Consider the following 20,308-nt stretch of genomic DNA (forward strand, 5'->3'; position numbering starts at 1 on the left):
GGGGGTTACCTGGTAGTCTACAGGGATGAGAGGGTGGTGGGGTGGGGTGGGTGGGGGGGGGGGGGTTACCTGGTAGTCTACAGGGATGAGAGGGTGGTGGGGGGGGGGGGGGGGGGGGAGTTACCTGGTAGTCTACAGGGATGAGAGGGTGGTGTGGGGGGGGGGGGGGGGGGAGTTACCTGGTAGTCTACAGGGATGAGAGGGTGGTGGGGGGGGGGGGGGGGGGGGAGTTACCTGGTAGTCTACAGGGATGAGAGGGTGGTGGTGGGGGGGGGTTACCTGGTAGTCTACAGGGATGAGAGGGTGGTGGGGGGGGGGGGGGGGGTTACCTGGTAGTCTACAGGGATGAGAGGGTGGTGGGGGGGGAGTTACCTGGTAGCCTACAGGGATGAGAGGGTGGTGGGGGGGTGGGGGAGTTACCTGGTAGTCTACAGGGATGAGAGGGTGGTGGTGGGGGGGGGGGGGTTACCTGGTAGTCTACAGGGATGAGAGGGTGGTGTGGGGGGGGGGGGGGGGGGAGTTACCTGGTAGTCTACAGGGATGAGAGGGTGGTGGGGGGGGGGGGGGGGTTACCTGGTAGTCTACAGGGATGAGAGGGTGGTAGGGGGGGGGGGGTTACCTGGTAGTCTACAGGGATGAGAGGGTGGTGGTGGGGGGGGGGGGGGTTACCTGGTAGTCTACAGGGATGAGAAGGTGGTGTGTGGGGGGGGGGGGGAGTTACCTGGTAGTCTACAGGGATGAGAGGGTGGTGGGGGGGGGGGGAGTTACCTGGTAGTCTACAGGGATGAGAGGGTGGTGGGGGGGTGGGGGAGTTACCTGGTAGTCTACAGGGATGAGAGGGTGGTGGTGGGGGGGGGTTACCTGGTAGTCTACAGGGATGAGAGGGTGGTGGTGGGGGGGGTTACCTGGTAGTCTACAGGGATGAGAGGGTGGTGGTGGGGGTGGGGGAGTTACCTGGTAGTCTACAGGGATGAGAGGGTGGTGGGGGGGTGGGGGGGGGTTACCTGGTAGTCTACAGGGATGAGAGGGTGGTGGGGGGGGGGGGGGGGGTTACCTGGTAGTCTACAGGGATGAGAGGGTGGTGGTGGGGGGGGGGGGGTTACCTGGTAGTCTACAGGGATGAGAAGGTGGTGTGTGGGGGGGGGGGGGAGTTACCTGGTAGTCTACAGGGATGAGAGGGTGGTGGGGGGGGGGGGAGTTACCTGGTAGTCTACAGGGATGAGAGGGTGGTGGGGGGGTGGGGGAGTTACCTGGTAGTCTACAGGGATGAGAGGGTGGTGGTGGGGGGGGGTTACCTGGTAGTCTACAGGGATGAGAGGGTGGTGGGGGGGGGGGGGGGGTTACCTGGTAGTCTACAGGGATGAGAGGGTGGTGGTGGGGGGGGGGGGTTACCTGGTAGTCTACAGGGATGAGAGGGTGGTGGGGTGGGGTGGGGGGGGGGGGGGGGGGGGGTTACCTGGTAGTCTACAGGGATGAGAGGGTGGTGGGGGGGGGGGGGGGGAGTTACCTGGTAGTCTACAGGGATGAGAGGGTGGTGTGGGGGGGGGGGGGGGGGGGGGAGTTACCTGGTAGTCTACAGGGATGAGAGGGTGGTGGGGGGTTGGGGGGAGTTACCTGGTAGTCTACAGGGATGAGAGGGTGGTGGGGGGGTGGGGGGGGGGGAGTTACCTGGTAGTCTACAGGGATGAGAGGGTGGTGGGGGGGTGGGGGGGGGGGAGTTACCTGGTAGTCTACAGGGATGAGAGGGTGGTGGGGGGGTGGGGGAGTTACCTGGTAGTCTACAGGGATGAGAGGGTGGTGGTGGGGGGGGGGGGGTTACCTGGTAGTCTACAGGGATGAGAGGGTGGTGGGGGGGGGGAGTTACCTGGTAGTCTACAGGGATGAGAGGGTGGTGGTGGGGGGGGGGGGTTACCTGGCAGTCTACAGGGATGAGAGGGTGGTAGGGGGGGGGTTACCTGGTAGTCTACAGGGATGAGAGGGTGGTGTGGGGGGGGGGGGGGAGTTCCCTGGTAGTCTACAGGGATGAGAGGGTGGTGGGGGGGGGGGGGGGGGAGTTACCTGGTAGTCTACAGGGATGAGAGGGTGGTGGGGGGGGGAGTTACCTGGTAGTCTACAGGGATGAGAGGGTGGTGGGGGGGGGAGTTACCTGGTAGTCTACAGGGATGAGAGGGTGGTGGTGGGGGGGGGGGGGGGGAGTTACCTGGTAGTCTACAGGGATGAGAGGGTGGTGGGGGGGGGGGGGGGGGGGGGTTACCTGGTAGTCTACAGGGATGAGGGTGGTGTGGGGGGGGGGGGGGGGGGAGTTACCTGGTAGTCTACAGGGATGAGAGGGTGGTTGGGGGGGGTTACCTGGTAGTCTACAGGGATGAGAGGGTGGGGGGGGGGGGGGGAGTTACCTGGTAGTCTACAGGGATGAGAGGGTGGTGGGGGGGGGGGGGGGGGGGGGGGGTTACCTGGTAGTCTACAGGGATGAGGGTGGTGTGGGGGGGGGGGGGGGGGGAGTTACCTGGTAGTCTACAGGGATGAGAGGGTGGTTGGGGGGGGTTACCTGGTAGTCTACAGGGATGAGAGGGTGGGGGGGGGGGGGGAGTTACCTGGTAGTCTACAGGGATGAGAGGGTGGTGGGGGGGGAAGGCCCGGGTGGATCCCTTGCGGTGCAGCAGCAGAGTCTTCTGTTTCCCATCCACCATGTGCTCCTCCACCTTGGCGATGTTATGAGACACGTCGTAGATCACATGCATGTCCAGGTCATCAGGAGTGGTGGTGAACACCTTAGCAAACGCCTGAAGGAGACATTGACAGAGACATGGAGACGTTACACTGAGGGAAACAGAGACATGGAGACGTTCCACTGAGGGAAACAGAGACGTTACACTGAGGGAAACAGAGACATGGAGACGTTCCACTGAGGGAAACAGAGACATGGAGACGTTACACTGAGGGAAACAGAGACATGGAGACGTTACACTGAGGGAAACAGAGGCGTGGAGACGTTCCACTGAGGGAAACAGAGGCATGGAGACGTTACACTGAGGGAAACAGAGGCATGGAGACGTTACACTGAGGGAAACAGAGGCATGGAGACGTTACACTGAGGGAAACAGAGACATGGAGACGTTACACTGAGGGAAACAGAGACATGGAGACGTTACACTGAGGGAAACAGAGACGTTACACTGAGGGAAACAGAGGCATGGAGACGTTACACTGAGGGAAACAGAGACATGGAGACGTTACACTGAGGGAAACAGAGACATTGAGACGTTACACTGAGGGAAACAGAGACATGGAGACGTTACACTGAGGGAAACAGAGGCATGGAGACGTTACACTGAGGGAAACAGAGACGTTACACTGAGGGAAACAGAGACATGGAGACGTTACACTGAGGGAAACAGAGACATGGAGACGTTACACTGAGGGAAACAGAGGCATTGATATCCACTATTGCTGAATTCCAAAAATGGCCCACTACCCTACCCACTCCAGGTCTGAGAGGACTGGTAAAATAGAAGCAGTATGGAAACACCTTCATCTTCCGGTTGACTGGTTGGAACTGGAAATATTGCTTCCACCTATCCAATCCTCTCAGATCTACAGGAGGGGCTAGGGAGCAGGGGCTAGGGAGCAGGGGCTAGGGAGCAGGGGCTAGGGGCTAGGGAGCAGGGGCTAGGGGCTAGGGAGCAGGGGCTAGGGAGCAGGGGCTAGGGAGCAGGGGCTAGGGAGCAGGGGCTAGGGAGCAGGGGCTAGGGGCTAGGGAGCAGGGGCTAGGGAGCAGGGGCTAGGGGCTAGGGAGCAGGGGCTAGGGAGCAGGGGCTAGGGAGCAGGGGCTAGGGGCTAGGGAGCAGGGGCTGGGGCTAGGGAGCAGGGGCTAGGGGCTAGGGAGCAGGGGCTAGGGGCTAGGGAGCAGGGGCTAGGGAGCAGGGGCTAGGGGCTAGGGAGCAGGGGCTAGCGGCTAGGGAGCAGGGGCTAGGGAGCAGGGGCTAGGGGCTAGGGAGCAGGGGCTAGCGGCCAGGGAGCAGGGGCTAGGGGCTAGGGAGCAGGGGCTAGGGAGCAGGGGCTAGGGGCTAGGGAGCAGGGGCTAGGGGCTAGGGAGCAGGGGCTAGGGGCTAGGGAGCAGGGGCTAGGGGCTAGGGAGCAGGGGCTAGGGAGCAGGGGCTAGGGAGCATGGAGTAGGGGCTAGGGAGCAGGGGCTAGCGGCCAGGGAGCAGGGGCTAGGGGCTAGGGAGCAGGGGCTAGGGAGCAGGGGCTAGGGAGCAGGGGCTAGGGGCTAGGGAGCAGGGGCTAGGGAGCAGGGGCTAGGGAGCAGGGGCTAGGGAGCAGGGGCTAGGGAGCAGGGGCTAGGGAGCAGGGGCTAGGGAGCAGGGGCTAGGGAGCAGGGAGCAGGGGCTAGGGAGCAGGGGCTAGGGGCTAGGGAGCAGGGGCTAGGGAGCAGGGGCTAGGGAGCAGGGGCTAGGGAGCAGGGGCTAGGGAGCAGGGGCTAGGGGCTAGGGAGCAGGGGCTAGGGAGCAGGGGCTAGGGGCTAGGGAGCAGGGGCTAGGGAGCAGGGGCTAGGGAGCAGGGGCTAGGGGCTAGGGAGCAGGGGCTGGGGCTAGGGAGCAGGGGCTAGGGGCTAGGGAGCAGGGGCTAGGGGCTAGGGAGCAGGGGCTAGGGAGCAGGGGCTAGGGGCTAGGGAGCAGGGGCTAGCGGCTAGGGAGCAGGGGCTAGGGAGCAGGGGCTAGGGGCTAGGGAGCAGGGGCTAGCGGCCAGGGAGCAGGGGCTAGGGGCTAGGGAGCAGGGGCTAGGGAGCAGGGGCTAGGGGCTAGGGAGCAGGGGCTAGGGGCTAGGGAGCAGGGGCTAGGGGCTAGGGAGCAGGGGCTAGGGGCTAGGGAGCAGGGGCTAGGGAGCAGGGGCTAGGGAGCATGGAGTAGGGGCTAGGGAGCAGGGGCTAGCGGCCAGGGAGCAGGGGCTAGGGGCTAGGGAGCAGGGGCTAGGGAGCAGGGGCTAGGGAGCAGGGGCTAGGGGCTAGGGAGCAGGGAGCAGGGGCTAGGGAGCAGGGGCTAGGGAGCAGGGGCTAGGGAGCAGGGGCTAGGGAGCAGGGGCTAGGGAGCAGGGGCTAGGGAGCAGGGGCTAGGGAGCAGGGGCTAGGGAGCAGGGGCTAGGGAGCAGGGGCTAGGGGCTAGGGAGCAGGGGCTAGGGAGCAGGGGCTAGGGAGCAGGGGCTAGGGAGCAGGGGCTAGGGAGCAGGGGCTAGGGGCTAGGGAGCAGGGGCTAGGGAGCAGGGGCTAGGGGCTAGGGAGCAGGGGCTAGGGAGCAGGGGCTAGGGAGCAGGGGCTAGGGGCTAGGGAGCAGGGGCTGGGGCTAGGGAGCAGGGGCTAGGGGCTAGGGAGCAGGGGCTAGGGGCTAGGGAGCAGGGGCTAGGGAGCAGGGGCTAGGGGCTAGGGAGCAGGGGCTAGCGGCTAGGGAGCAGGGGCTAGGGAGCAGGGGCTAGGGGCTAGGGAGCAGGGGCTAGCGGCCAGGGAGCAGGGGCTAGGGGCTAGGGAGCAGGGGCTAGGGAGCAGGGGCTAGGGGCTAGGGAGCAGGGGCTAGGGGCTAGGGAGCAGGGGCTAGGGGCTAGGGAGCAGGGGCTAGGGGCTAGGGAGCAGGGGCTAGGGAGCAGGGGCTAGGGAGCATGGAGTAGGGGCTAGGGAGCAGGGGCTAGCGGCCAGGGAGCAGGGGCTAGGGGCTAGGGAGCAGGGGCTAGGGAGCAGGGGCTAGGGAGCAGGGGCTAGGGGCTAGGGAGCAGGGAGCAGGGGCTAGGGAGCAGGGGCTAGGGAGCAGGGGCTAGGGAGCAGGGGCTAGGGAGCAGGGGCTAGGGAGCAGGGGCTAGGGAGCAGGGGCTAGGGAGCAGGGGCTAGGGGCTAGGGAGCAGGGAGCAGGGGCTAGGGAGCAGGGGCTAGGGAGCAGGGGCTAGGGGCTAGGGAGCAGGGAGCAGGGGCTAGGGAGCAGGGGCTAGGGAGCAGGGGCTAGGGAGCAGGGGCTAGGGAGCAGGGGCTAGGGAGCAGGGGCTAGGGAGCAGGGGCTAGGGAGCAGGGGCTAGGGAGCAGGGGCTAGGGGCTAGGGAGCAGGGAGCAGGGGCTAGGGAGCAGGGGCTAGGGAGCAGGGGCTAGGGGCTAGGGAGCAGGGAGCAGGGGCTAGGGAGCAGGGGCTAGGGAGCAGGGGCTAGGGAGCAGGGGCTAGGGAGCAGGGGCTAGGGAGCAGGGGCTAGGGAGCAGGGGCTAGGGAGCAGGGGCTAGGGGCTAGGGAGTAGGGAGTAGGGGCTAGGGAGCAGGGGCTAGGGAGCAGGGGCTAGGGAGCAGGGGCTAGGGAGCAGGGGCTAGGGGCTAGGGAGCAGGGAGTAGGTTTTACAGATTAGGTGTTAGGGGCTAGGGAGTAGGGGATCCACCTTAGAACTCAGAGCAGGGAGTGTATATACTATAGATCCCTCCAACTCAACTCTGGACCTTGAAGCCAGTTCCACTGCTTTGTTTCATTGTTCCCCTTTAACCAGGGACTGATTTAGACCTGGGACACCAGGTGGGTGATTCCCCTTTAACCAGGGACTGATTTAGACCTGGGACACCAGGTGGGTGATTCCCCTTTAACCAGGGACTGATTTAGACCTGGGACACCAGGTGGGTGATTCCTCCTTAACCAGGGACTGATTTAGACCTGGGACACCAGGTGGGTGATTCCCCTTTAACCAGGGACTGATTTAGACCTGGGACACCAGGTGGGTGATTCCCCCTTAACCAGGGACTGATTTAGACCTGGGACACCAGGTGGGTGATTCCCCTTTAACCAGGGACTGATTTAGACCTGGGACACCAGGTGGGTGATTCCCCTTTAACCAGGGACTGATTTAGACCTGGGACACCAGGTGGGTGATTCCCCTTTAACCAGGGACTGATTTAGACCTGGGACACCAGGTGGGTGATTCCCCTCTAACCAGGGACTGATTTAGACCTGGGACACCAGGTGGGTGATTCCCCTTTAACCAGGGACTGATTTAGACCTGGGACACCAGGTGGTGTAATGAATGATCCGGTAGAACAGAAAAGCTGCAGGCTCCAGACCTCGTTGGGTAAGAGTTGAATACCCCTGGTCTAGCTCTCTCTCACACATACATACTAGCTCAGGTGTGGTTAGTTACCCGTCTCAGGTGTAGTTAGTTAGTTAGTTAGTTAGCCGTCTCAGGTGTAATTAGTTAGTTAGTTACCCATCTCAGGTGTAGTTAGTTAGTTAGTTACCCGTCTCAGGTGTAGTTAGTTAGTTACCCGTCTCAGGTGTAGTTAGTTAGTTACCCGTCTCAGGTGTAGTTAGTTAGTTACCCGTCTCAGGTGTAGTTAGGGTTAGTTAGTTACCTGTCGTGTGAGGAAGGTCATGGAGGATCGGTTGACCCAGGCATAGTTGCCGGCGGCAGCCATTGCTTTCAGGTAGTTCTGTCCCTCCTCTGAAAAGATGCGGGCGCACGCCAGCTGACGATCGTTCACCTGGATCTGGTCTCGCTTCATCGCCTTCTCCATGGCAACCAGGGCATCTACCAGAATATATATATATATACAGTACCAGTCAAAAGTTTGGACACACCTACTCATTCAAGGGTTTTTCTTTATTTTTACTATTTTCTACATTGTAGAATAATAGTGAAGACATCAAAACTATGAAATAACATATATGGAATCATGTAGTAACCAAAAAAGTGTTAAACAAATCAAACTATATTTTAGATTTGAGATTCTTCAAAGTAGCCACCCTTTGCCTTGATGACAGCTTTGCCCACTCTTGGTAATCTCTCAACCAGCTTCATGAGGAATGCTTTTCCAACAGTCTTGAAGGAGTTCCCACATATGCTGAGCACTTGTTAGCTGCTTTTCCTTCACTCTGCGGTCCAACTCATCCCAAACCATCTCAATTGGGTTGAGGTCGGGTGATTGTGGAGGCCAGGTCATCTGATGCAGCACTCCATCACTCTCCTTGGTCAAATAGCCCTTACACAGCCTGGAGGTGTATTTTGGGTCATTGTCCTGTTGAAAAACAAGTCTGGATTGAGGGAAAGATGAACGGAGCAAAGTACAGAGAGATCCTTAATGAAAACCTGCTCCAGAGGGCTCAGGACCTCAGACTGGGGCGAAGGTTCACCTTCCAACAGGACAACAACCCTAAGCACACAGCCAAGACAACACAGGAGTGGCTTCGGGACAAGTCTCTGAATTTTCTTGAGTGGCCCAGCCAGAGACCGGACTTGAACCCGATCGAACATCTCTGGAGAGACCTAAAAATAGCTGTGCAGCGACGCTCCCCATCCAACCTGACAGAGCTTGAGAGGATCTGCAGAGAAGAATGGGAGAAACTCCCAAATACAGGTGTTCCAAGCTTGTGGCGTCATACCTAAGACGACTTGTGGCTGTAATCGCTGCCAAAGGTGCTTCAACAGAGTACTGAGTAAAGGGTCTGAATACTTATGGAAATGTTATATTTCTAAAAACAGTACGGGGTATTGTGTGTAGATTGATGAGGAAACATATTTTTTATCCATTTTAGAATAAGGCTGTAAAGTAACAAAATGTGGAACAAGTCAAGGGGTCTGAGTATTTTCCAAATGCATTTTTACCTTTATTTAACCAGGGAAGTCATTGAGAACACATTATCTTTTACAACAACCTGACCAAGATAAGAGTGATACACCGTGCAGCAAAGCAGACCAGTGACCACGTTACAGACCAGTGACCACGTTACAGACCAGTGACCACGTTACAGACAAAGGAGACCAGTGACCACGTTACAGACAAAGCAGACCAGTGACCACGTTACAGACAAAGCAGACCAGTGACCACGTTGCAGACAAAGGAGACCAGTGACCACGTTACAGACCAGTGACCACGTTACAGACAAAGCAGACCAGTGACCACGTTACAGACCAGTGACCACGTTACAGACCAGTGACCACGTTACAGACAAAGCAGACCAGTGACCACGTTACAGACCAGTGACCACGTTACAGACAAAGCAGACCAGTGACCACGTTACAGACCAGTGACCACGTTACAGACAAAGCAGACCAGTGACCATGTTACAGACCAGTGACCACGTTACAGACAAAGCAGACCAGTGACCACGTTACAGACCAGTGACCACGTTACAGACCAGTGACCACGTTACAGACAAAGCAGACCAGTGACCACGTTACAGACCAGTGACCACGTTACAGACAAAGCAGACCAGTGACCACGTTACAGACAAAGCAGACCAGTGACCACGTTACAGACAACGCAGACCAGTGACCACGTTGCAGACCAGTGACCATATTACAGACCAGTGACCATGTTACAGACCAGTGACCATGTTACAGACAAAGCAGACCAGTGACCACATTACAGACAAAGCAGACCAGTGACCACGTTACAGACCAGTGACCATGTTACAGACAAAGCAGACCAGTGACCACGTTACAGACCAATGACCACGTTACAGACAAAGCAGACCAGTGACCACGTTACAGACCAGTGACCACGTTACAGACCAGTGACCACGTTACAGACAAAGCAGACCAGTGACCACGTTACAGACAAAGCAGACCAGTGACCACGTTACAGACAAAGCAGACCAGTGACCACGTTACAGACCAGTGACCACGTTACAGACCAGTGACCACGTTACAGACCAATGACCACGTTACAGACAAAGCAGACCAGTGACCACGTTACAGACCAGTGACCACGTTACAGACCAGTGACCACGTTACAGACAAAGCAGACCAGTGACCACGTTACAGACAAAGCAGACCAGTGACCACGTTACAGACAAAGCAGACCAGTGACCACGTTACAGACCAGTGACCACGTTACAGACCAGTGACCACGTTACAGACAAAGCAGACCAGTGACCACGTTACAGACAAAGCAGACCAGTGACCACGTTAGAGACAAAGCAGACCAGTGACCACGTTGCAGACAAAGCAGACCAGTGACCACGTTAGAGACAAAGCAGACCAGTGACCACGTTAGAGACAAAGCAGACCAGTGACCGCGTTAGAGACAAAGCAGACCAGTGACCGCGTTAGAGACAAAGCAGACCAGTGACCGCGTTACAGACCAGTGACCACGTTACAGACAAAGGAGACCAGTGACCACGTTACAGACCAGTGACCACGTTACAGACAAAGCAGACCAGTGACCACGTTAGAGACAAAGCAGACCAGTGACCGCGTTACAGACCAGTGACCACGTTACAGACAAAGCAGACCAGTGACCACGTTAGAGACAAAGCAGACCAGTGACCACGTTAGAGACAAAGCAGACCAGTGACCACGTTAGAGACAAAGCAGACCAGTGACCGCGTTACAGACCAGTGACCACGTTACAGACAAAGCAGACCAGTGACCACGTTGCAGACAAAGCAGACCAGTGACCACGTTACAGACCAGTGACCATGTTACAGACAAAGCAGACCAGTGACCACGTTACAGACCAGTGACCATGTTACAGACAAAGCAGACCAGTGACCACGTTACAGACCAGTGACCACGTTACAGACAAAGCAGACCAGTGACCACGTTACAGACCAGTGACCACGTTACAGACCAGTGACCACGTTACAGACCAGTGACCACGTTACAGACCAGTGACCACGTTACAGACAAAGCAGACCAGTGACCACGTTACAGACCAGTGACCACATTACAGACAAAGCAGACCAGTGACCACGTTACAGACCAGTGACCATGTTACAGACAAAGCAGACCAGTGACCACGTTACAGACCAGTGACCACGTTAGACAAAGCAGACCAGTGACCATGTTACAGACAAAGCAGACCAGTGACCACGTTACAGACCAGTGACCACGTTACAGACAAAGCAGACCAGTGACCACGTTACAGACCAGTGACCACGTTACAGACAAAGGAGACTAGTGACCACGTTACAGACCAGTGACCACGTTACAGACCAGTGACCACGTTACAGACAAAGCAGACCAGTGACCACGTTACAGACCAGTGACCACGTTACAGACAAAGGAGACCAGTGACCATGTTACAGACCAGTGACCACGTTACAGACAAAGCAGACCAGTGACCACGTTACAGACAAAGCAGACCAGTGACCACGTTGCAGACCAGTGACCACGTTACAGACAAAGCAGACCAGTGACCACGTTACAGACAAAGCAGACCAGTGACCATGTTGCAGACCAGTGACCACGTTACAGACAAAGGAGACCAGTGACCATGTTACAGACCAGTGACCACGTTACAGACAAAGCAGACTAGTGACCACGTTACAGACCAGTGACCACGTTACAGACCAGTGACCACGTTACAGACAAAGCAGACCAGTGACCACGTTACAGACAAAGGAGACCAGTGACCATGTTACAGACCAGTGACCACGTTACAGACAAAGCAGACCAGTGACCACGTTACAGACAAAGCAGACCAGTGACCACGTTACAGACAAAGAAGACCAGTGACCACGTTGCAGACCAGTGACCATGTTACAGACCAGTGACCACGTTACAGACAAAGCAGACTAGTGACCACGTTACAGACCAGTGACCACGTTACAGACCAGTGACCACGTTACAGACAAAGCAGACTAGTGACCACGTTACAGACCAGTGACCACGTTACAGACCAGTGACCACGTTACAGACCAGTGACCACGTTACAGACAAAGGAGACCAGTGACCATGTTACAGACCAGTGACCACGTTACAGACAAAGCAGACCAGTGACCACGTTGCAGACAAAGCAGACCAGTGACCACGTTACAGACCAATGACCACGTTACAGACCAGTGACCACGTTACAGACCAGTGACCATGTTACAGACAAAGCAGACCAGTGACCACGTTACAGACCAGTGACCACGTTACAGACCAGTGACCATGTTACAGACAAAGCAGACAAATGTTAAAAACGAAAAACAAAGAGGAAAAAGCCATATTTCCAACGTGGGTAGAGAGCAGTCCTACCTGTAGCCACCTGGTGCCCCAGCCCTCTGCTGCCACTGTGGATCATCACACACACCTGCCCCTTGTGGTCGATGCCCATCTTCTTAGCAGCGTAGTCATTATAGATCTCATCCACAACCTGGATCTCTGCATAGTGGTTCCCCGCCCCCAGAGTACCCAGCTGGAACAATACAATACAGATAGAATACAATGGAATAAGAAGAGCTCATTATTGACCCATAATACAGAGACAACAGAAACTCTGCCTTGACTTGAAACGCTCTTGAAAAAAGGGGCAATCTGCAGTTGCAACATCAATTTTTGGGGGATTTATAAATTAATGAAATGGATTATTTCAGGCTATAACTTATAAATACCTCACGAGCTTAGTTCAACTGTCGTACCCCATCAGAAGCCGAAACATATGCTTGTTTTACTCTGGTTTGTAAACAAACAGTATATATAGCCTCAAACCATGGCTAAAGCTATAATGTTGATATCGTGGATGGCCAGTCCTTGCATCCATAGCTCCGTTTATGAATTTGAGAGTGTTTACATTTCTCCAGATCCATCCCTCAGCTATTTACTCAAATCAGTGGTGGGGTCCCTGCTTTGTTATTGTTTAAAACTGCAGATTGCCCCTTTAATTAGAAAAACCTAAATGGCTCCATTTGGCTGTTGTGAAACAGTATGCTACGACACTAGTTTGAGGGAGAGGGTCGGGGAGGCCGGAGCGGTTACCTGAGGCAGTCAAAAGGTATTTTATTACCTGTACACTGAGTGTACAAAACATTACGATCACCTTCCTATATAGTGCACTACTTTAGACCAGAGAATGGCACCCTATTCCCTATATAGTGCACTACTTTAGACCAGAGAATGGCACCCTATTCCCTATATAGTGCACTACTTTAGACCAGAGAATGGTACCCTATTCCCTATATAGTGCACTACTTTAGACCAGAGAATGGCACCCTATTCCCTATATAGTGCACTACTTTAGACCAGAGAATGGCACCCTATTCCCTATATAGTGCACTACTTTAGACCAGAGAATGGCACCCTATTCCCTATATAGTGCACTACTTTAGACCAGAGAATGGCACCCTATTCCCTATATAGTGCACTACTTTAGACCAGAGAATGGCACCCTATTCCCTATATAGTGCATTACTTTAGACCAGAGAATGACACCCTATTCCCTATATAGTGCACTACTTTAGACCAGAGAATGGCACCCTATTCCCTATATAGTGCACTACTTTAGACCAGAGAATGGCACCCTATTCCCTATATAGAGCACTTCTTTAGACCAGAGAATGGTACCCTATTCCCTATATAGTGCATTACTTTAGACCAGAGAATGACACCCTATTCCCTATATAGTGCACTACTTTAGACCAGAGAATGGCACCCTATTCCCTATATAGTGCATTACTTTAGACCAGAGAATGACACCCTATTCCCTATATAGTGCACTTCTTTAGACCAGAGAATAGCACCCTATTCCCTATATAGTGCACTACTTTAGACCAGAGAATGGCACCCTATTCCCTATATAGTGCACTACTTTAGACCAGAGAATGGCACCCTATTCCCTATATAGTGCACTACTTTAGACCAGAGAATAGCACCCTATTCCCTATATAGTGCACTACTTTAGACCAGAGAATGGCACCCTATTCCCTATATAGTGCACTACTTTAGACCAGAGAATGGCACCCTATTCCCTATATAGTGCACTACTTTAGACCAGAGAATGGCACCCTATTCCCTATATAGTACACTACTTTAGACCAGAGAATGGCACCCTATTCCCTATATAGTGCACTACTTTAGACCAGAGAATGGCACCCTATTCCCTATATAGTGCACTACTTTAGACCAGAGAATGGCACCCTATTCCCTATATAGTACACTACTTTAGACCAGAGAATGGTACCCTATTCCCTATATAGTACACTACTTTAGACCAGAGAATAGCACCCTATTCCCTATATAGTGCACTACTTTAGACCAGAGAATAGCACGGGAAACTGTTGAGCGTGAAAAGCCCAGCATCGTTACAGTTCTTCATACAAACCAAAAAGTAGTGCACTATATAGGGAATAGGGTGCCATTCTCTGGTCTAAAGTAGTGCACTATATAGGGAATAGGGTGCTATTCTCTGGTCTATAGTAGTGCACTATATAGGGAATAGGGTGCTATTCTCTGGTCTAAAGTAGTGCACTATATAGGGAATAGGGTGCCATTCTCTGGTCTAAAGTAGTGCACTATATAAGGAATAGGGTGCCATTCTCTGGTCTAAAGTAGTGCACTATATAGGGAATAGGGTGCCACTTGGGACCCAGAACAGGGGTCAGGTCAGGTAGTGGTGTTACCTGAGGCAGGCCTCTCTTCTTGGCCTTGGAAGAGACCTTGTTGGGGTCGGCCTGCAGCATCCTGCCGTACTCCTCGCAGTGCTCCTTGTCCTCCGCCCAGGCATAGCCTTCTCTCAGGGACCAGTCCACTCCCATCTCCAGGGCCTCCTCTAGGTCCCTGTAACAGACACCAGGTTATCATAGTCTCTAGACAGCCTTCTCTCAGGGACCAGTCCACTCCCATCTCTAGAGCCTCCTCTAGGTCCCTGTAACAGACACCAGGTTATCATAGTCTCTAGACAGCCTCCTCTCAGGGACCAGTCCACTCCCATCTCTAGGTCCCTGTAACAGACACCAGGTTATCATAGTCTCTAGACAGCCTTCTCTCAGGGACCAGTCCACTCCCATCTCCAGGGCCTCCTCTAGGTCCCTGTAACAGACACCAGGTTATCATAGTCTCTAGACAGCCTTCTCTCAGGGACCAGTCCACTCCCATCTCTAGAGCCTCCTCTAGGTCCCTGTAACAGACACCAGGTTATCATAGTCTCTAGACAGCCTTCTCTCAGGGACCAGTCCACTCCCATCTCTAGGTCCCTGTAACAGACACCAGGTTATCATAGTCTCTAGACAGCCTTCTCTCAGGGACCAGTCCACTCCCATCTCCAGGGCGTCCTCTAGGTCCCTGTAACAGACACCAGGTTATCATAGTCTCTAGACAGCCTTCTCTCAGGGACCAGTCCACTCCCATCTCTAGGTCCCTGTAACAGACACCAGGTTATCATAGTCTCTAGACAGCCTTCTCTCAGGGACCAGTCCACTCCCATCTCTTCAGCCTCCTCTAGGTCCCTGCATCACCAGAGACACCTACAGACACCAGGGTCTCAGTGTATTGGTGCCTACCGACAGCATGGTATCAGTGTATTGGTGCCTACAGACAGCAGGGTATCAGTGTATTGGTGCCTACAGACAGCATGGTATCAGTGTTTTGGTGCCTACAGACAGCAGGGTCTCAGTGTTTTGGTGCCTACAGACAGCAGGGTCTCAGTGTTTTGGTGCCTACAGACAGCAGGGTCTCAGTGTGTTGGTGCCTACAGACAGCAGGGTCTCAGTGTGTTGGTGCCTACAGACAGCAGGGTCTCAGTGTGTTGGTGCCTACAGACAGCAGGGTCTCAGTGTGTTGGTGCCTACAGACAGCAGGGTCTCAGTGTTTTGGTGCCTACAGACAGCATGGTATCAGTGTTTTGGTGCCTACAGACAGCAGGGTCTCAGTGTTTTGGTGCCTACAGACAGCAGGGTCTCAGTGCATTGGTGCCTACAGACAGCAGGGTCTCAGTGCATTGGTGCCTACAGACAGCAGGGTCTCAGTGCATTGGTGCCTACAGACAGCAGGGTCTCAGTGCGTTGGTGCCTACAGACAGCAGGGTATCAGTGCGTTGGTGCCTACAGACAGCAGGGTATCAGTGCGTTGGTGCCTACAGACAGCAGGGTCTCAGTGTATTGGTGCCTACAGACAGCAGGGTCTCAGTGTGTTGGTGCCTACAGACACCAGGGTCTCAGTGTGTTGGTGCCTACAGACAGCAGGGTATCAGTGTTTTGGTGCCTACAGACAGCAGGGTCTCAGTGCGTTGGTGCCTACAGACAGCAGGGTATCAGTGTGTTGGTGCCTACAGACAGCAGGGTCTCAGTGTGTTGGTGCCTACAGACAGCAGGGTATCAGTGTGTTGGTGCCTACAGACAGCAGGGTATCAGTGTATTGGTGCCTACAGACAGCAGGGTCTCAGTGTGTTGGTGCCTACAGACAGCAGGGTATCAGTGTGTTGGTGCCTACAGACAGCAGGGTATCAGTGTGTTGGTGCCTACAGACAGCAGGGTATCAGTGTGTTGGTGCCTACAGACAGCAGGGTATCAGTGTGTTGGTGCCTACAGACAGCAGGGTATCAGTGTGTTGGTGCCTACAGACAGCAGGGTCTCAGTGCGTTGGTGCCTACAGACAGCAGGGTATCAGTGTGTTGGTGCCTACAGACAGCAGGGTCTCAGTGTGTTGGTGCCTACAGACAGCAGGGTATCAGTGTGTTGGTGCCTACAGACAGCAGGGTATCAGTGTATTGGTGCCTACAGACAGCAGGGTCTCAGTGTGTTGGTGCCTACAGACAGCAGGGTATCAGTGTGTTGGTGCCTACAGACAGCAGGGTATCAGTGTGTTGGTGCCTACAGACAGCAGGGTATCAGTGTGTTGGTGCCTACAGACAGCAGGGTATCAGTGTGTTGGTGCCTACAGACAGCAGGGTATCAGTGTGTTGGTGCCTACAGACAGCAGGGTATCAGTGTGTTGGTGCCTACAGACAGCAGGGTATCAGTGTGTTGGTGCCTACAGACAGCAGGGTATCAGTGTGTTGGTGCCTACAGACAGCAGGGTATCAGTGTGTTGGTGCCTACAGACAGCAGGGTATCAGTGTGTTGGTGCCTACAGACAGCAGGGTCTCAGTGTGTTGGTGCCTACAGACAGCAGGGTCTCAGTGTGTTGGTGCCTACAGACAGCAGGGTCTCAGTGTGTTGGTGCCTACAGACAGCAGGGTCTCAGTGTGTTGGTGCCTACAGACAGCAGGGTCTCAGTGTGTTGGTGCCTACAGACAGCAGGGTCTCAGTGTGTTGGTGCCTACAGACAGCAGGGTATCAGTGTGTTGGTGGATGCTTACTTGGCAGTCATTGGGATGACTCCCTTGGAGCCGACTCCTACAGGGATGTGGTCAAACAGGGCCTGAGCCAGCTGCTCCTTGACAGGCTGGACATCTCCCTCGTCTAGGTTGGTCCTTAGCAGACGCACTCCGCAGTTAATGTCAAAACCCACACCACCTACATCACACACACACACACACTACAGTTAATGTCAAAACCCACACCAGAGAGAGACAGGCGTGTGAACCGTGTGTCCTCTGTACCTGGGGATACGACAGCGTTGGGGTCGCTCATGTCGAAGGCAGCCATGTTTCCGATGGCGAACCCATACCCCGAGTGGCAGTCTGGCAGGCCGATGGACCTCTGAGGGAGAGAGAGACGTTTGGGGGAAACTATTAGGCCTGGTTTCCTGGACACAGGTTAAGACTAACCCTGGACTAAAAAGCAAACTCACTGGAGAATCTCCATTGAAAGTGCTTCTTAGTCCATGACTAGGCTAAATACGTGTCTGGGAAACCGCCCCTTGGAGATATTACAACCTGTCAGTTCATAGCTAGTTAGATAAAGGTTGTTAGCGTCATCTCCCCCCGACTTCAGTTAGGCCTGATCCGGACCAGTGGTTCTCTACTTACGTGTACTATTCCAGGCAAGGCTGCAACGTTTCCTATCTGTTTCATGGCAGGGAGAAACCCACCAAAACCTGATGACAATAACACAACAACCAATCAGTCAACAACAACAACAACAACAAAAACAATACAGGACCTTGCTTGTCTGTTACATTGTGATCTATACCTCCTCCTTTACACGCGTTACGCAGCTCCTCAAACATCAGCTTCTCCAGGGACTCGTTGACGTAGAAAACTCCTTCCACCTGGAATGAAATGGGAATGATTTGATGAAGCTGTCAAGTCCACACGCCATATTAGGTTAGCACGTTAGCTAGCTCATGTAGCTACTATGCTCTACACCTGATCTACACACAAAAGACAACAGCAACAATAACAGAATCAAGTTGGATAGTAGCATGCCACGTCTGAAGCTAGCAAAACTATGGACATGTGCTAGCTAGCTAAGTTAGCTTGCTAGCTAGCTAATTCATTCCATGTAGTCAGTTGAGCTAATCACCTGCATATTTGGGACGAAACCTTTCTTGATTCGCCAGCAGTTCTTGTCAATCTTGTCCAGATATTGTAACTCGTCATTGTATGATCGACTCATGATCTGATTATCTAGCTAGCTGTTTATGTCACAGATATTTCAGCAGTGTCTGATTCTGTCCTGCAACTCCGGCACCACTCAGAAGCGTACGTATAAAACGCGTTTTTTTTTTAAACCGTGATTAATGACGCAGCTGGAAATGTTTTTAAATTAATCACATATATTTTTGAATGGATTGAAATGTTGATCTTGGATAACACCATATTATATTCGTGCCTACAAAATACATGTTCCCTAACATCCGAACAACATTTTATTTGAAAACATTAGTGGTAATGATTTTCCTAAATGTGTTTAATCTTTTTGAGGTTCCGTAGTTGTAGTCAGAACTCTAATCGCTTTCCGTAGTTGAAGTCAACTATTTGATAACATTGTTGACAATCTAGCTACTGTCAAAGCCTCTTCTATCTTCTCGTTGTAATACGTTGAAATCTTCAACTATCTCTATTTGCAGTTAATACCTCTTTAGTTAACATGCAATGTATGGTGTGAAATGACCGAGGCTTGCAATAAGTTAACCAGAGACAACAACTAAACTAAAGTAAGTCAAATGCTGCTGGCTAGCTAGCTACCAGATAAGTTAGCCAGCTAGCTGCACTTCTACATCTAGGTTTGCATTGTTGTAGCTAAATAACACCACCGTACCATAGTGTGCTGTGCATAATGATATATCTGTATACTGTAGGAATTGCTAGGCCAGTGCACCTGCTACATTGTTGCGCTGATGAATGTTACCATTTTGCTCTTTTCATTCAGTATTTCTTAACACGGTTGGCAAGAAATGAAAGTGAAAGAATTCTAGCTAGCTCTGTATTTCGACTGTAAAGAGGTGACTTGGCTTTGCCAAATGTTTTCTACTTCATTGTGAAAACTGACATCGTGCTCAGAAAGTTGGACACTTTGTGAAAAGGTTTTTTGGAAGATGACAGGAATGATTCGTGATGAGAACACCACAATGAAGTGTCTTGGGTCTGAATTATTGAATTTGTGTCCTTAACCTGTCTGCTCGTGTTCTGTGTGTTTGTTACCTAACCCTGTGCGTCTGTCGCTCTCTCCCAAGCATGAAACTGCGTGTGCGGATGAACAAGCAGACCAACCGGGTGGAGCTGGAGGGAGAGGAGCCCACTCTGACAGAGCTCAACGTTCAAATCAGAGAGATCCTTCTGCCTTCACATGGACTCAGGTTAGACCCCCTCAGGTTAAACCCCCTCAGGTTAGACCCCCTCAGGTTAAACCCCCTCAGGTTAGACCCCCTCAGGTTAAACCCCCTCAGGTTAGACCCCCTCAGGTTAGACCCCCTCAGGTTAAACCCCCTCAGGTTAGACCCTCAGGTTAAACCCCCTCAGGTTAAACCCCCTCAGGTTAAACCCCCTCAGGTTAGACCCTCAGGTTAGACCCCCTCAGGTTAGACCCCCTCAGGTTAGACCCCCTCAGGTTAGACCCCCTCAGGTTAAACCCCCTCAGGTTAGACCCTCAGGTTAGACCCCCTCAGGTTAGACCCTCAGGTTAGACCCCCTCAGGTTAGACCCCCTCAGGTTAAACCCCCTCAGGTTAGACCCCCTCAGGTTAAACCCCCTCAGGTTAGACCCCCTCAGGTTAGACCCCCTCAGGTTAGACCCCCTCAGGTTAAACCCCCTCAGGTTAAACCCCCTCAGGTTAGACCCCCTCAGGTTAGACCCCCTCAGGTTAGACCCCCTCAGGTTAGACCCCCTCAGGTTAGACCCTCAGGTTAGACCCCCTCAGGTTAAACCCCCTCAGGTTAAACCCCCTCAGGTTAGACCCCCTCAGGTTAAACCCCCTCAGGTTAAACCCCCTCAGGTTAAACCCCCTCAGGTTAGACCCTCAGGTTAGACCCCCTCAGGTTAAACCCCCTCAGGTTAGGCCCCCTCAGGTTAGACCCTCAGGTTAGACCCCCTCAGGTTAGACCCCCTCAGGTTAGGCCCCCTCAGGTTAGACCCAGACACTTTCTCCTTCTGTTTCTGAAGGGCAATTCCATTGTTTGACTCAGATTTTGACTTTAAAATGTGTGGCGAACAAAAAACCATTGATTTTCAAAGTTTAACAAACCATACAACTCTCTGCACAAGGACTACTTTTAAGAA

The 20,308-nt window shown here is 53.6% G+C and overlaps 2 protein-coding genes across 2 annotated transcripts in view; one reads left to right on the forward strand and one right to left on the reverse strand.

Annotated features, from left to right (window-relative positions):
* Positions 1–2,345: 2,345 nt before the first annotated feature.
* On the reverse strand, positions 2,346–18,286 carry LOC311123488 (RNA-splicing ligase RtcB homolog; the record flags this gene model as incomplete). Its single annotated transcript, XM_084197748.1, has 10 exons — positions 18,114–18,286; positions 17,781–17,859; positions 17,618–17,685; positions 17,249–17,348; positions 17,006–17,162; positions 14,331–14,487; positions 11,971–12,130; positions 7,361–7,536; positions 2,595–2,783; positions 2,346–2,357 (listed from the first exon to the last, which is right to left on the reverse strand). Exons 1-10 carry the CDS (start codon positions 18,204–18,206, stop codon positions 2,346–2,348), a joined length of 1,191 nt encoding a protein of 396 aa, XP_084053874.1. The 5' UTR covers positions 18,207–18,286.
* A 256-nt stretch (positions 18,287–18,542) lies between these two features.
* The window catches only part of LOC311123487 (F-box only protein 7-like), a 37,115-nt gene continuing 35,349 nt past the window's right edge, over positions 18,543–20,308 (forward strand). The window contains exons 1-2 of the mRNA XM_084197747.1: positions 18,543–18,747; positions 19,267–19,389. Of these exons, the coding sequence (XP_084053873.1) occupies positions 19,268–19,389 (122 nt within the window). The 5' untranslated portion in view covers positions 18,543–18,747; position 19,267. The remainder of the gene's footprint in view (positions 18,748–19,266; positions 19,390–20,308) is intronic.

The sequence above is a fragment of the Coregonus lavaretus genome, assembly GCF_964263955.1.
Source record: "Coregonus lavaretus genome assembly, contig: HAP1_SCAFFOLD_2775, whole genome shotgun sequence".
Lineage (NCBI taxonomy): Eukaryota > Metazoa > Chordata > Actinopteri > Salmoniformes > Salmonidae > Coregonus > Coregonus lavaretus.